The sequence below is a fragment of the Carcharodon carcharias genome, chromosome 18, assembly GCF_017639515.1.
Source record: "Carcharodon carcharias isolate sCarCar2 chromosome 18, sCarCar2.pri, whole genome shotgun sequence".
Taxonomy (NCBI): domain Eukaryota; kingdom Metazoa; phylum Chordata; class Chondrichthyes; order Lamniformes; family Lamnidae; genus Carcharodon; species Carcharodon carcharias.
Genome location: NC_054484.1, coordinates 69,049,707 through 69,065,409, shown reverse-complemented (window position 1 = coordinate 69,065,409; position 15,703 = coordinate 69,049,707). Strand labels below are relative to the sequence as shown.

General features: G+C 42.7%; 1 protein-coding gene across 1 annotated transcript in view; it reads right to left on the bottom strand.

Moving 5' to 3' along the window:
* Nucleotides 1-277: 277 nt before the first annotated feature.
* otc (ornithine transcarbamylase) overlaps nucleotides 278-15,703 on the bottom strand; it is a 59,379-nt gene continuing 43,953 nt past the window's right edge. Inside the window, exons 6-10 of the mRNA XM_041211464.1 lie at nucleotides 12,411-12,533; nucleotides 10,621-10,674; nucleotides 10,351-10,500; nucleotides 3,700-3,837; nucleotides 278-637 (exon numbers count right to left, since the gene is read on the bottom strand). Coding sequence (XP_041067398.1) covers nucleotides 578-637; nucleotides 3,700-3,837; nucleotides 10,351-10,500; nucleotides 10,621-10,674; nucleotides 12,411-12,533 — 525 coding nt within the window. The 3' untranslated portion in view covers nucleotides 278-577. The remainder of the gene's footprint in view (nucleotides 638-3,699; nucleotides 3,838-10,350; nucleotides 10,501-10,620; nucleotides 10,675-12,410; nucleotides 12,534-15,703) is intronic.

The following is a 15,703-nucleotide window of genomic DNA, read 5'->3' as shown; positions in this document are numbered from 1 at the left end:
GTAAATATCAGGAATCAGACTTTACTGGGTCAGAATCCAATATCTCCAGTCACATTATGATAAAGAAAGTTCTGCACAAAATATATGCTTCCAGTCTGCCTCTAATTAGCAATTCTCAAGAATAAATGAGAGCAACAAGATGGAGAGATAGAGAACACGTACCAGTATCTCAATAAGATGGATGGATGGATGGAACAGTTCAATATGTTGTTCCTTTGCTCAGTAAATAAAATGCGCCTATAACATATAGCCTAGAAAATCAAAGAATTATACAGTACATTTTGAGGGTTTTTTTATTTATCCTTATGCTTGAATTGTGGATGTTGGATTGTAGCATGGGATTCAGGATGATTAGATGAGATGTTTGTACATCATATTTACATTGCTTCATTGATCAAAGGATCACTTGTGAACTGCCAGTTTCTTTTTGATTACCATTAATAAGTCATATCAGCATCATAGTGTAGTGAAATTAAGTAGTGTATTTAAATATCAAAGAAATGTGCAGTTAAAGTTTCTCGGATTTTTTCATATTATCCTTCCACTGCATTGTGGACATTGGGCTGTAGGACAGAATTCAGAATTTTGGTTTGGTGCTCGTTGGAGAATAATTTGTTAGCATGCTCACCATTGCGGCCTGTAAAAAGAAAAAGAAAAAATTAGAGGCAGTTCATATGTTAACAATGCTAATTCCTTAGCGGTACAATGCTGGGCTTCTGCTTGGAGGGCTTCTATGTGAATGCTGTTTTTGACATTCAGAGTAAGCTAACTTTTGCAGATAGGACAGCAGATGGAATGCTTCATTGTAGTGGATCCTACCAATGCTTCATTGTAAAGGATTCTATTCAGTGTATAAAAAAATTAGCTAGATCCATTTCACACCTCAAGATATCCCAATTAGTGGTCAATGGTTAAATTCACATGAAGATATCAAAAGCTTTAACAAGGACTATCACTGGGGCACATATTAAAAAATATAAACAGGTTCAGTTTATGACTTTCACTTTACCTCTAATGCTTGATACATAGGGGATAGTATACGAACAAATGATTAAACCCAAAGATTGTTCAGCTTGGATATATTTAAACCTCTGTCCTTAACCAAAGCAGTATTGTATTTGGTGGCCTGATGACAGATTGGTTCAACAGCTCCCAGTTTAGCTGGTCTGCCTCCTTTAGAAGTCAAACTTATGCTTCCCACTTCAGCTCTACTTAAAAGTATAATCCATTTCTTCATCATTATCACTAACAGCTTGCATTTATATGTCACCTGTAATATTGCTACATTTATAGGTTCTAGAGTATTACAAAATGTCCCAAGGTGCCTCACAGGAACATTATCCGAAAAAAAAATGACACCAAGCCACACAAGAGGCAGAATTTTGCCCTTGATGGGCGGGTGGGCAGCCGATCACTGCAGCGGAAGTGGGCCCTGTTGCCATTTAAATTGGCCCGCCCAACAGATTGCCTGACAGGAAGCGCAATACCGGAGGGGGGGGGGGGGGGGGGGGGGGGGGGGGGTCAGCAAGCGGGCCCCGCCCCCAACTTGCCGATGGAAAATTTCTGGCCAAGGAGATATTAGGACAGATGACCAAAATCTTTGTCAATGAGGTAGGTTTTCAGGGATGTTTGAAAAGAGGAGGGAGGTATTGAAGCCGAGGTTTAGAGAGGAAATTCCACAGCTCAGAGCCAGGCCAGAATTGGAGAAACAAAGGAGTGTTCAGAGGATTGTAGTGCTGAAGGAAGTTGCAGAGATAGGGAGGTGCACTGGCGTGGAGAAAGAGGGAACAAAATTGAGACAGGTAATTTGCATGACATGGTACCATTATAATACTCCATTAAATGCTAGAAGTCCTGTTTGTGAGCAGAACTTGAGTAATCACAAGTTGTTCATAAATAACCTTTCTCAATGAGGTTTTAGTTTCTTTCAATTCGGTGAAGAAAAATTAAATGAAATTATTTGCACAAAGTGCAAGCGTAATAGATTTGGAAAGGTCAAACATTAGACTGTTAAAAGGAATCGGCAGGCATCATTTGCTCCATCTTCAGGATCTCCACTTCCATGGAAATTCATTGAACCATTGTTTGTGGCAAAGATCACTAAAGGTGCATTAAATGCCGATAGTGCTTGTTGGTACAAGAGTGGATGACGTGCTCCCTAGATCAATGCAGAAAACAGTTGCATGTATCACAAATCACTTCAGTGTACCAATATTCAGGCCATCAGGTTTAACTCAATTTTGTAATTAATTTTCTTTCTGTAATTAACAGGTTTAACCATAAAATCAGAAGGAATATGAAAACTTAAAGCTTAATAGGATTTGAACATATAATTTTCCTTGCATAAATAGCTCTTGAAGTTTTCAGTATCGCAAAAGTTAGCCAAATTTTATGTTGAGTCGAGTGAGGAACACGAAACGTGTTGATTTTCTTGCCGTTAACTTTAATTGAAATATTTATGTGACCACTATAAATTACACTTGAAGCTGTTGAATCAAATGTGATTTCAGCACTACGATGCTAAAAATGGCATGTCAATAAAGATTGCTAAATTAAAATTCCACTGTGACTTCTGCAAATGTAATTCTCTTAAGCTTCCTTTTTTTTTTTACAGAAAATCATGGTTTGACTCTTGTATCTGCTTTAGTGCTTTGAACCACGAGTGTTGAACACGGGCAGCTCAGTTGGCCTGTTCTTGTGATCTTTGTGCATGTGTACTTATTTGCACAATCAAACACCTGCTTGCTAGTTAAAAGCAAAATACCATGGATGTTGGAAATCTGAAATAACAACAGAAAATACTGGAAAAACTCAGCAGGTCTGACAGCACCCTGCAGAAGAGTCATATGGACTCGAAACGTTAACTCTGTTTCTCTCTCCACAGATGTTGTCAGAGCTGCTGGGTTTTTCCAGCATTTTCTGTTTGTGTTTCAGATTTCCAGCATCTGCAGTATTTCACTTTTATTTTCTGTTTTTATATCTGCTCTAGTGTTGGAATGCTGCTTTAACGTTTAATGTTATTAAACAGCTAACTGTCCCGTTGTGTAATTCCTAACTTTAGAAGTGGAAAAGGTGGTCCAACAAATAACTTGGGCTATTTTAAAACTATAAAATTAAAATTTAACAAGATTGTTTTAAGTGGTTGCAGTTCTATTGCAACTGGTGCAAAGCCCATGATCTGCAAGTCTAATTCTTAGATGTGATCTTGCACCACCTGTCAAATATTGAATCACTCCCAAATCAACAACTTCAAAGCAGTTAAGGAATACCTTGTGTAAAGCACATTGAGTTAATCCAGAAACTGCAATATAAATAATCCATTAAATAAAACTTGGATTCTTAATCAAATGGAACACATTTGGCTCATTAAGTATTATGATAATATATCAGCTAGTGACAATATATCAGCTGGTAACATATGCTATCAACACACAGACTGATAGGCAGGTAGATGGTAGCAGTTAGTCCCTAATGGTCTCATTAAAAAAAAAAATCACAAATAACATTGTTATAGCTCATTACATGATGTTCTATCTCTGAACTTCAATGATGTGCAATTTATCCAGTGACTTAAAGTTCAAGTTTTCATGTGGGCTATAAATATTTCAAGAATGTTTATTGCTTGCCCTGCTTCCTTTTGTTCTTATTACAGCTGCAGCTTTCACAAATTATGAAGTCCAATATTCTCAGTTTTCTTACCATTATTGTCCATTTCCTATTTTCAGCTTCTTGGAAGACCAGTGATCTTGGGGAATAAAATACTTCATCATCAACTTCCTCTGGTTTTCGTGGCAAACAATGCAAGAATACCCAGTTGGGTGCAGCTGACTGTCCAGTCTGTGAGACATGTAAAAGGCATCAGTTATTGAATACAACTGTACAATTTTAAGGCAGGGTCTGGTGTTGATTTTTATCTACTTACCGTGGGCAGCCTCGGATACCAGGCAAATGGCACTAACCACTTGTCATCTCCACTGAAGTCAGTTATAAAAGGTACTGCTAAAAGCATATTAAGCTATTTTGGGCAGCAGGTCAGAATTGTCATATTACATAGCATATGAAATAACTAATTGCAAATGCCAGAGGAGGTTTTAGGTGACATCCCACCGCTTACAACACCATCTGAGCCCTTTGTTGGATTAAAACCTTGCAGACCAGACACCTCCTTGGAAGAGAGTTGTTACCAGACCATTCATGAAAGAGATGTTACAAGGGTTGGTGTTCAACCCTTTTGCACTAAGTTTCTTTTGTGGTTTCCATGCTTCCTAAAATATACACTGCATTCAGTTCCTTCCTCCATCTTTCAGAGTATTTTCATTGTCATAACCAGTAGCAAAGAAGCCATTATACAGTCCACTGTTTGTAACGTACAAATTACATTAACACCATTGTGCCACTATAAGAGATGGGGATTGTACTAAAGTGTTGGTAGCCATAGTGCTCCTATCCTCAAGCGCTTAAATAACCAAGTAGAAAAAGAATTGAGTAGACTTGCCACCTCCAGTTTCTCCATATCTTTTTTGAGGTTGATAACTCATAATTACTTATGGTTCTACAGTCACGGCTAGTTTTCCAATACCAAATGGCCATTTTTCATTTGTAAAACCTAGACAGATAGCATGGGTCATGAGCCTTTTCCACATTTTAATTACACACTGTTTGAAATACTAGAGCAATATTCATCCTTACGACTGTAAATTGCCATGTGAAAACAAGAAAGATGTATGCAAGATTAATGAAGGAAAATGGCAGTCCTTACTGTAAAACCAACCAGTACATGAGCAAAATGCAGCCAAGGGCATTAACAAAGAAATACAAAAGTCCTTAAGAGGCCTGCTAAAGCAGGTAAATTCCCAAATACTCCAGTGCACCCATTGTTTATTGCTGATGTTGTCAGCAACTTGCTTGACTTGCAATATTTGACATGGGATCCCCCAATTGTTAATTTAAATTAAGTTAAAATTTATAAAGGATACCAGCACATGCTGGTAACTTAGTGTGCCTGAAATTGTTCAAACTGTGTAGTTCAAGGCTCTGCTCACAACATAGGCATCGCAAAACACACCTTTAAATACACTACAAACAAGCACGGATAGGTAAACAAAATAAAATGCTCAATAGTACTATCATCTGTCTTTCTTTAAAATGTAATTTTTTAAGACTAGTCTAATTTGATATAAGAAAAAGATACTCAAAATAGCCAGGTAAACTTACCCTAAAATATATTCAGAACATTCTGAATTTGGTGCTTCTATCTACAAAAGGGGCCATATGCAGCCTTCAAGGAAAAAAGCCATAGGTGATTGCCCACAACACCTTAGTGATTTTGGATAGCAGCTTCTGTCTACAAGGGAGAGGGGTCACCTGCCACCCCCGTAACCTCCATTTGTTGTGGTCTGGCTTGTTGCTGCTTCCCACTGGGAAGCATGAGTATACCTTTTTACCAATCACAAAGTTGTGCTGCATTTGTGCTTAATTGTTTTGCAAGCTCAGTCTAGGCATCTTGGAAGGCATGATCAGAGCAGTCCAAAAAGTAACCCTTTCTATTGATTAATGGCATGATATGTCCAAAGGACAAATGCAGCTTCTATGTAGGTGCTGTATTTTACCATGGAAATGACACATAAATTAATAATAAAATCGTTCTGCCTTACCAGCCAGTGCTGCATGTCAATGTTGAATAATATTTATCCTGAAATGATTTTATTTATGTTGCAGTAGTGAGTTACATATTGGCTGATCCTACTAATGTTTCCTGTTGCAGACATGCAAATGAAAATGTGCACTAAATTACATGTGCTCTGTGGATGCTGCTCCTTTGTCTGGTTTTAGGAGCCGAAACAATAGATTGTGTCCCTGGGGGTGCACTTTTGCTTGCTATGTGATATAAACGATTCTGAAATTGAATTAATAGACACCCGTAATGGTTGGTTGAAAATTACTGGACGGATCTGTGGAAGCAAGTTGAATGTGTTTGTAAAATCTAGGGCAGGGAAGGAAGAAGAATAAATGATGGGATAAAGGAAAGAAAACTGAGCTACAAAATTCTGCATTTTCTGTGCTAACAACTGCATGCAGGGAAATACAAACAAACCACACATCAAATGTGGACTTATGACAGTGAAACAATGCAGATGCATCTTTCTCTTCATTCAGCCATTACCCCCAAGCACCCAAACCCCACCACTGACATAGGCTTGCAAAGGAGCTTACTTTTTAATGGAGCAGACAGAACAATGTTACATCTATAGCTTTCAGACATAACATTATCAGTTCAATGTGCTTACAATCATACAAAAGCTAAAAATCCTTAATGCTTGGGCTCCAAAATGATTCTCTTTTTCATCTTTAGTAAGCGCATCTTACTGAATGGTTAAAATCACATGACAATCCATCCATGTCCAACCTTTGTCTCTCGCTCCCACTACTGTATTGAAAAATCCCACTATTGTATTGCAAAACGTGAAGCCTCAGGGTCACAATCTGGTGAGCACATCACACTGTCTGATCAACAGTAGGCGGTGGTAGGGACTTCCCAGGTTTCCGGCACTCAGAGGACTGCTGAAAGACAGGAACATGCTGAGCCCGAGCCAGATGAAGAGCCTCTGGACTCGGTCATACCTCAACTTCTGGAGCTGCAAAGGCAAGCACAGGAACATCAGGTAGGGATGTCCGCTGCATTCCTCAGATTGCGAGGCACAATGGAGCAGTCCGTCAGCTTCAGTCTGAGGTGATAGTGCTGGCATGCCAACATACTGAGATCAACATTGGTTGGGGAGCCCTTGGTCCAGGACATCGCTCCTGCTGCACAGGCTGAACTCCATAGCTGACACCATAGTTGGCCTCCAACAGTGTCTACAGGAGAGGGGTGTGGGGCAGCTCAATCTCACTCCAGCTTTCCCTTCTACTTAAGGAGTCAGCCAGGGTCCGTCGGGCACCCATAGGGAGGAGCAGCAGCAGGTGCACACCCCGGGGCCATCCACCCAGGTGATTTCGGGAGTGTCCGGCCCATCAGAATCCCCTCTTCCTGTGACTGAAGCAGCTCCAGCTCCACAGGCCAAGGAGGGTGCCACTGCCACACAACAGGGCCCCAAAGCAGGCTGGGACACTCCAGGTCTCAGCCCTCCAGAGGATGCCTGCCGAGGTCATCACAGACAGGGCGTCACAGTCAGCAGGCTGCCTCCACCTCCACTGTGGATGGTTGGGTAGCACCAAGACATAGCGCAGGGTTAGGATGGTTAAGATGATGTAGTTGCGTAGTCTGGGCATGGGCGTTAATCACTTGTACATAATGTTCACTGTTGTAAATAAACTCACAAGAATGTCTCCTTGCCTATGGCTCCTTACTGTGATGTCACTCAGATGTAAAACCTTGGATCCTGCACAAGATAAAGGCAGGTGTCCCAGTCCAGGGCCTCTCTCCTGTGCAGTGTGTAATCTTCAGAGCAAAGTGCTAGTCTGGCTTCACACTCACTGGATATGAGAGATGCCTGCATTTCGATGGTGCTTGTTATTGCTCCCAGAATGTCATGGGCAGCCGTCACAGAGTTCCAACATTCTCTCTGTGTGTTGGGCTGGCCCCCATCTCTTCAGCATCTGTGACTGGTGACACTGTGCTCCTGAAGGGGTCAGGTGCTGAGGGCTGACAAAGGATCAGGTGCATTTAAAGTTTCATGGCTGCATCTCCATGATATGACCCTGATCACAGAGCGCAAACGAGCTGCCTTCGGCCAGACAGGAGTCAGAAGTTCACAGAGGCTATGTAAAGATCTATGGAGTGTCCTCACTGCATGTTGTCATCATCCTCCTGGAATCTAGCAACAATTAGGGCCTCTGCTTTGTCTCCATGACATAAACCTGCGCACTGAGGGTGTGTGTGCTGCCATTAGCCACACAGGAGTGAAACGTTCACAGATGCAAGGTGAGGATGTCATGACTGTCTTCAAGGTTTCTGGTCATCATCATCCTCCATGGATCTTGCAGAAATGAGGGCCTCCCAAGCACACCTGCCTCCTCTGGCCAGTGTGATGGCCTCATCACCGGCATCCTCACCATCAAGGACCTCATCATTGTCATCACCTTCGATGTTCTCCTCATTGGAGGAATCATGCAGCTCCTTCTCCTCTTCCTCCTCAGCCAGGTCTGTTCACCACGCCCCCCCCCCCCCCACTCCGCATAGACGTCATCAGCCACTTCTCTCTCTGGGTAGCCCTTGACCCCGAGGAGCCGACCGTGAAGCCTCTCTAGACCTTGGAAGATTTCAGGGATCTAAGACTTGCTGAGGATGTAGGAGTTGTGCACGCTCCCTGGGAATCATGCACAGACCTGTAGGGTGCATTTGTGGTGGTCGCACACCAGCTGAACATTCAACGAATGGAAGCCCTTGCAGTTGGCGTAGCTGATTGCTTGTTGCCATGGATCTAAACACCATGTGAGCGCAGTCGATGGCACCCTGCATCCGTGGAAAACCAGAGATCTGTGCAAATCCTAGCGGTCTTGCTTCCTGGCTTTCCTGATCCTGGGCAAATTGCACAAAGTTCTGTGCCTTCACGAAGATGGTGTCCTTGACCTCCTGGATGTACTCGTGCGTGGAGGTTTGCGAGATCCCGCACAGGTCACCTGTGGAGCCCTGGAAGGAGCCACTTGCATAAAAAATGAGCGCCATGGTCACTTTCATGGCCACTGACAGTAGATGCCCTCCATTGCCCAATGGTGCCAAATCCTGCAGCAGGTAGTCTATGTGACTGACCAGTTCCCTAGACATGCACAGCCCTTGGTGACACTGGTTCTCGGTCATCTGCAGGAATGATAGGCACTGTCCGAGACCCTGGGTCTATGAATGACAACTCGCTCTGGATCTTGAGCTGCATGCACAGCAGGCCCTGCTGCCCCTTCATCTTGAGGGAGGTGCTCCTCGCTTTGTCGAGCCAGGCACCCCCACTGCTCTCCTCCTTCTTCTCTGGTCTCCGTAAGCCATGAGGCAAACGGCTAAATCACCAGGCTCCACGATCTTGATGTTCTCCTCCTGCAGGTTCAAAGAGAGAGATGTGTGTGTTAGCATGGGTGTACTAAGAACCTCTCTTGGTGGCCACCACTTTGATCAGTCCACTGGACTGATTGACAGCATTTTTGGCCATTGGACTACATACTGTGGTTTCAGCTCAGGCATTCTCCTAAGCCACACTGCAAGGCTGCACTGTTAGCTTGAGCCATGATGGATACTGATCCATACCTTAATAATGACATTGCAAGGGGCTGTGAGCACCTCCATCAGTGACTGCACCATGGCCACCTTTCGCAACTTTCACAGTCAGCCAATTGTTCTGCTGCCCCCTAAAACGCACATTCATTTGCAATCCGTGCCTGAGGGGTAAAATGTTCTGGAGCATTTGGTGGCACTTTCATGCTTTTGCGTTGCTTGAGTGGACAGAAAAGTTTCAGAGGCCCAAGTCCACGCATGTCAATGGAGCTGTAGCTGAACGGTCTCAGCTGCGGAAGAATGCTCACTTTTGACAAGAGTTTCCAAGTGCCTGGCCGCTTCCCTCACCCCCCCTGGCATGTGCTCAAGTACTTCCTTCAGTGTGTACTGCCTTGCCCCCAACCCCCGCAACCCTGGCCTGATCCGCACAGGAGCCCTTGGCCCCGGCACCAAACTGAAATCTAGCCAGAAAAAGTTACTTGCTTGTGCCCCCTGAGAATGTGCTCTTCCCTGATGTCCTACAGGTGATGCTCACGAGCGCTGCGCAAGGTTGTGTGCACTCACCTCCAAGTTCTCCTCAAAGTTCAGGTCATCAGGTGCATGCCTTTTAAAGGCAGCCATGAAGCACGCCGATGTGGGTGGTAAATTTGACTTGGGCAAGCAGGGCAAATATATTAGATGCAAATGTATTAAAGTGATGTTCCTGATGCATGGTGGCAGGAAGCGCAGCCTTCCATTGACGGGTGGAGTGGACAATCGCAAGCCGGTTTCATGGTGATGTAAAACCGATTTCTGGCCTTCTCATCATATTGTACCCCCGCCCTGCCCGCCATGATGCCTGATGCCAATGGGGCTGGAAAACTCCGGCCTATGTCTGTTACATTACTGGACAAGTGCAATTGTGCATTACTTCGAGAGGGGTAACTAATGTTCAAGGCCTTGGTGAAATTAGATAAAATCTAGTTGATTTAGGAATTGGAAAACCATTTAGCGCAGAGGTGAAGAACTGGGATGCATGTGCCAAGGAAAGAGGTTACTGAGGTAGGAAACACCATCAAAAGAATAATTACAATTTCTGGACATTAAATGATCAGATATGAGGACCAAAGCATAAATACCTATTTTCAGTTTTGAAATTTCACACTTCCTACCTTCATGGTGATTTGATAACCATGAAATGCTTTCAACCTCTCTGCTTTCTCTTCTTCTTGCCCCATGCTGATCCACGTATCTGTTACTAGAACATTGGCTCCACTTGCTGCCTCCAAAGGATCATTTGTGAAAAACATTTTGGTTCCGTGCTAATTTCAATAATAATTCAAAAAAGAAAATCTCTTAGGAATATATAACTTCATCTACAATATAAAAATACCCCCAAAACCTGAAATCCTCTCAAGTAAAAATATAACAAAAGAAATTACCTTTTCAGTCAATGACTTAGCAAATGTGGTGACGGTGGCATCAGGTTCAAAGCCCTATGAAGAAAAAATAATTTATACATCTTTTCTGCTGAAACTGCAGACTGGTTATAGAACAAGTTTACACAAGGTATTAAATAGAGCCCCTCATAGCAATGCTCAAACATTCACAATCCACCATGCAGAAGGGCTGATAGTATACTTTTAGTAATGGGATTATAAGAAACTGGTATCTCAAACTAAATAATCCTAATTGGAAAATTAGGAGTTTGTCTCTTGGTTGCCAACACTTGAGATTTGTCTGCCTCAGTAAGCTGAACGTTATCATTTCCTATAGGGAGTGAACAGGGTGTTGAACAGACTGTGCATAGGCAGTGTCCAGCACCAGTGTTACTGAAGTAGAAATGATCAATCTCTGGCTTTTTGTTAGTGTTCTACACAATTCCATGAGGGAAAGTAAAACAGATGCTTAGAGACAATGACAACAGAGCTTACATCATTGACCGGTAGATGAGAGCTTTAATCTATTTTTCTACGGTCAGGAGTAGCAGTGGTTCTCCAGGCACCACAAAAAGCTGGGCCATTACTGCACCAGAATCCCTACCTTCTGAAAAAGGATTCCAATACCCTCTGCCACATCCCAATAACTATACTGGTCTGGAATATTGTTTACTTATGTCTAACTTCTTGCTAACTTTATTAAAGAAAATAGGATTCAATAGGTCCCTTAGGTACACCACTGCAGTCACCATTTCTTTTTTCTTAACAACTGACAGCATGATGAGCTGTTTGTCTCACTGTGCGGATTCAGCAGGCTGCCCCAGGGTACTGGATTTCAAACACTGATCTGCCCTTCAAATAATCCTGGCCTTCTGTTTGGACTACGGAGTGGGCTTATTCCATCAGTTGGTCACCCTAGCGCCAGTTGGAGGGGAACATTTATCCTAATGTGTCTGGTAATATTTGAACTGCAGAATAACTTTGAAGATTGACTTGCACTGAATGGAAGTGCAAATAAAAAGATCGTGTCAAGGTAAATTCCCCATGATAGGATATATAAAATCTGAAGCACATAAATGCACCTGCAAAATGAACATAATATTATTTTATTACAAAATTTGTATATGTAAAATCAGTTTCACCAGCTGAGTCAAGATATGCGTGATGCCTTGTCTATGAAATTAGCAATAGCTATTCCAGGTCAAGTGTATTTGTTTTAAAAAGAGCATGGTGAGGCAAACAGCTGATCATGCTGCCAAATGTTAAGAAAAAAGAAACGGCGACTGCAGAAGTATCCCTAAAGGACACATTGAATTTATTTTCTTTGATAAAGTTAGCAAGTTAGACATGAGTAAACAATGGCAGAAAGTTCTAACAGACTGTTTATTATGATATTCCCAGGAAGAACATATTTGTTTTGAAACTTATGCATTAGCGCCATATTGTTAACTAGTCAATAAATTGTTATGAAAGGTTTGGGTGTGATTACTGACCACTCAGTATTATTGATCTGTTAGCAAGCTTAATAATGTGTGTGCACACACTTCCACGTATCTATATGTGCACTTCACAGTCGATTGTATTTTTGGTGAACTTTGGGATAATGCTTGGAGTGAGTTTACTCTCCTGGTTATTCTGTAACAGCCACACTCTTTCAAGAGGTTATTTGTTCTCCAAATGAACCTGCAGGAATTAATACAGTACAATACAATACCAAAAATGTACAAATGATCATCTTTTAACCAGTGTAGATTTATAAAAATAAACTCCCATGTGGTCATCAGTCAGATTACCTTAGGTGTAGCAGCACGAAGATGCATTCCAAGCTTAGGAGCACTCAACATGAAAGAATGTAACATATTGTTTCCATCTCCTATCCAAGACACAGTTAGACCAGACAGTGAGCCAAAATGTTCCTACAAAGGATAAATGTTAAAACAGACAGAAAAATGAGTATTTTCTGAACAGCCTTTTGGACTTGAAGCTTTTAGCACAGAAATAAGGCTAAATTGTCCTTGGGGGTTGAGGTTCCCAAAAGAAGTACGTTGGAACGGCACTTTGATCTGCTGGGGTGAGCCAACTCTAACCCTGTCACATTCTTCTGAACGAGCTTTAAGTTTTAACATTGAGTGAAGGCTTCCAGCACTATATGAACGACCTATTGGAAGTTTGCTCATTCGATGTGGGGTGGGGGTGGTGGGGCAGGAAGGAAGAGAGTCTCCTGCAGTTGCAGCTGCTGAAAGGAGCAAGCCAAAAACAACCTAGGGGCAAAGAATAAAACATGATGCTGACAACACTCAGGAGATAAGACAGCATTTGTGAAGAAAAACATGGGGTTAAAATTTTAGGTCCAAGACTTCTCATCATACCTAGAAGCTAAGATTAAATTTAGAGTAAAGAAATCAGATCTGGGGGGACTATTCAAACAAAGTTGCAGTGATGTAATTTTGACATGCATATGATTTCCTGACATTTGTGCATGAATTACTCAGATTAATCTACCCATCATTGTAAATAGATGTTTAAGGTCCATAGGGGCTGATCTATATATACAAATTCATTTGAAGAGTCCAATAAAAAGGATCAATGAACAATTTTTCAGACTATTTATCCATTACCTCTCTTCTGTTGGCACTTGGGTTTTCAGAAGCCCTTTTGGCAATCCTTGAGTTGATGCCTTTTTCCCTTACGAGCTCCCACTAGTGCTACAATAAGTACGGGACTCCTTCTGTATTTGTGCTTTTTGAAGGAAGAGGGCTAACAGGGAGATGATCTGCATTCACCCACTGATGCTACCAAGCCATCATCTAGAGTGAGGCACAACATAATGCAGCAGTTGGTGGAGATTGCAATTTACATGGGACATCATGATAGATATATACTGTATATATACTGTAAGCCACAGCTAAACTCCTCTGTAGACACAATGCCATCAGTAGAAGAAATGAAGACTTTTTATTCTTTCATGTGGTGTGAGCATCACTGGCAAGGCCAGCAGTTGTTGCCCATCCTTAATTGCCCTTGAGAAGGTGGTGGTGAGCCACCTTACTGAATCACGGCAGTCCATATGGTGTAGATAAACCTACTGTGCTGTTAGGAAGGAAGTTCCAGGGTTTTTACCCATTGAAAATGAAGGAACAGCAATATAATTCAAAGTTAGGACTGTGTGTGGCTTGGAGCAGAACCCGCAGGTGTTGGTGTTTCCATGCCTCTGTTGTCCTTGTCCTTCTAGGTGGTAGAGGTCGTGGGTTTAGAAGATGCTGTCGAAGGAGCGTTTGTTGCAATGCATCTTGTAGATGGTACACACTGCTGCCACTGTGCATCAGTGGTGGAGAGAGTGAATGTTTAAGGTGGTAAATGGGGTGCCAGTTAAGCAGGCTGCTTGTGCTGGATGGTGTTGAGTTTCTTCGGTATTGTTGGAGCTGCACTCATCCAGGCAAGTGCAGGGTATTCCATCACGTTCCTGGCTCGTGCCTTGTACATATGAACATATGGAATAGGAGCAGGAGTAGGCCATTTGGCCCCTTGAGCCTGCACAACCATTAAGATTATGGCTGATCTGATTGTGACCTCAATTCCATATTCCCGCCTACCCCAAATAACCTTTGACTCCCTTGTTAGTCAAGAAACTATTCATCCCTGCCTTAAAAATATTGAATGACCCTGCCTCCACTGCTTTCTGGGAAAGAGAGTTCTAAAGACTCTCTTATAGATGGTGGACAGGCTTTGGGGAGTCAGGAGGTGAGTTGCTCTCTGCAGGATTCCTGGTCTCTGACCTGTTCTTGTAGCCACAGTATTTATATGGTTAGTACAGTCAGTTTCTGGTCAACGGTAACTCCCAGGATGTTGACAGCGTGGGATTCAGCAATGGTAATGCCATTGAATGTCAAGGGGCGATGGTTAGATTCTGTCTTGTTGGAGGTGGCCATTGCCTGGCACATGTGTGGCATGAATGTTACTTGCCACTTATCAGCCCAAGCCTGAAATGTTGTCAAGTCTCACTGCATATGGACACTGCTTCAGTATCTGAGGAATTGTGAACAGTACTGAACATCAGTGAACTTCCCCACTTCTGACCTTATGATGGAAAGAATGTCATTGATGAAGCAGCTGAAGATGGTTGGGTCTAGGACACTGCCCTAGAGGAACTCCTACAGCAAAGTCCTGGATCAGAGCCGGTTGGCCTCCTATAACCACAACCATCTTCCTTTGTGCTAACTATGACTCCAACCACTAGAGAGTTTTCCCCAATTCCCATTGACTTCAATTTTGCTAGGGCTCCTTGATACCACACTCAGTCAAATGCTGCCTTGATGTGAAGAACTCTCACTTCATCTCACATTCAGCTCTTTTGTCCAGGTTTGGACCAAGGCTGTAATGAAGTCAGGGCCCTGGCAGGACCCAAACTGAGGATTGGTGAGTAGGTTATTGCTGTGCAAGTGCCACTTGATATTGGACTGTTGATAACAACTTCCATTGCTTTGCTGATGATTGAGAGTAGACTGATGGGGTGGTAATAAGCTGGATTTGATTTGTCCTGCTTTTTGTGGACAGGACATACCTGGGAAATTTTCCACATTGTTGGGTAGATGCCAGTGTTGTAGCTGTACTGGAACAGCTTGCCTAAGGGCACAGCAAGTTCTACAGCACAAGTCTTCTGTACTACTGCCGGAGATGTTGTATCCCATGCCTTCTACTGTTTCTTGATTTTGCATGGTGTGAATTAAATTGGCTGAAGACTGGCATTGGTAATGTTGGGTTCTCAGGAGGAGGCCAAGATGGATCATTCACTCTGGCTGAATGGTTGCAAATGCTTCAGCCTTGTCCTCTGCACTGATGTGCTGGGTTCCCCATCATTGAGGACAGGGCTATTTGGGGAGCCTTCTCCTCCAGTTAGTTGTTTAATTGTCCACCACAATTCATGACTGGATGTGACAGGACTGCAGAGCTTTGATTTGATCCCTTTGTTGTGGAATCATTTAGCTCTGTCTATCTCATGCTGGTTCTGTTGTCTGGCATGCAAATAGTCCAGTGTTGTAGCCTCACCAGGTTGACACCTCATTTTTAGATATGCCGGGTTGTACTC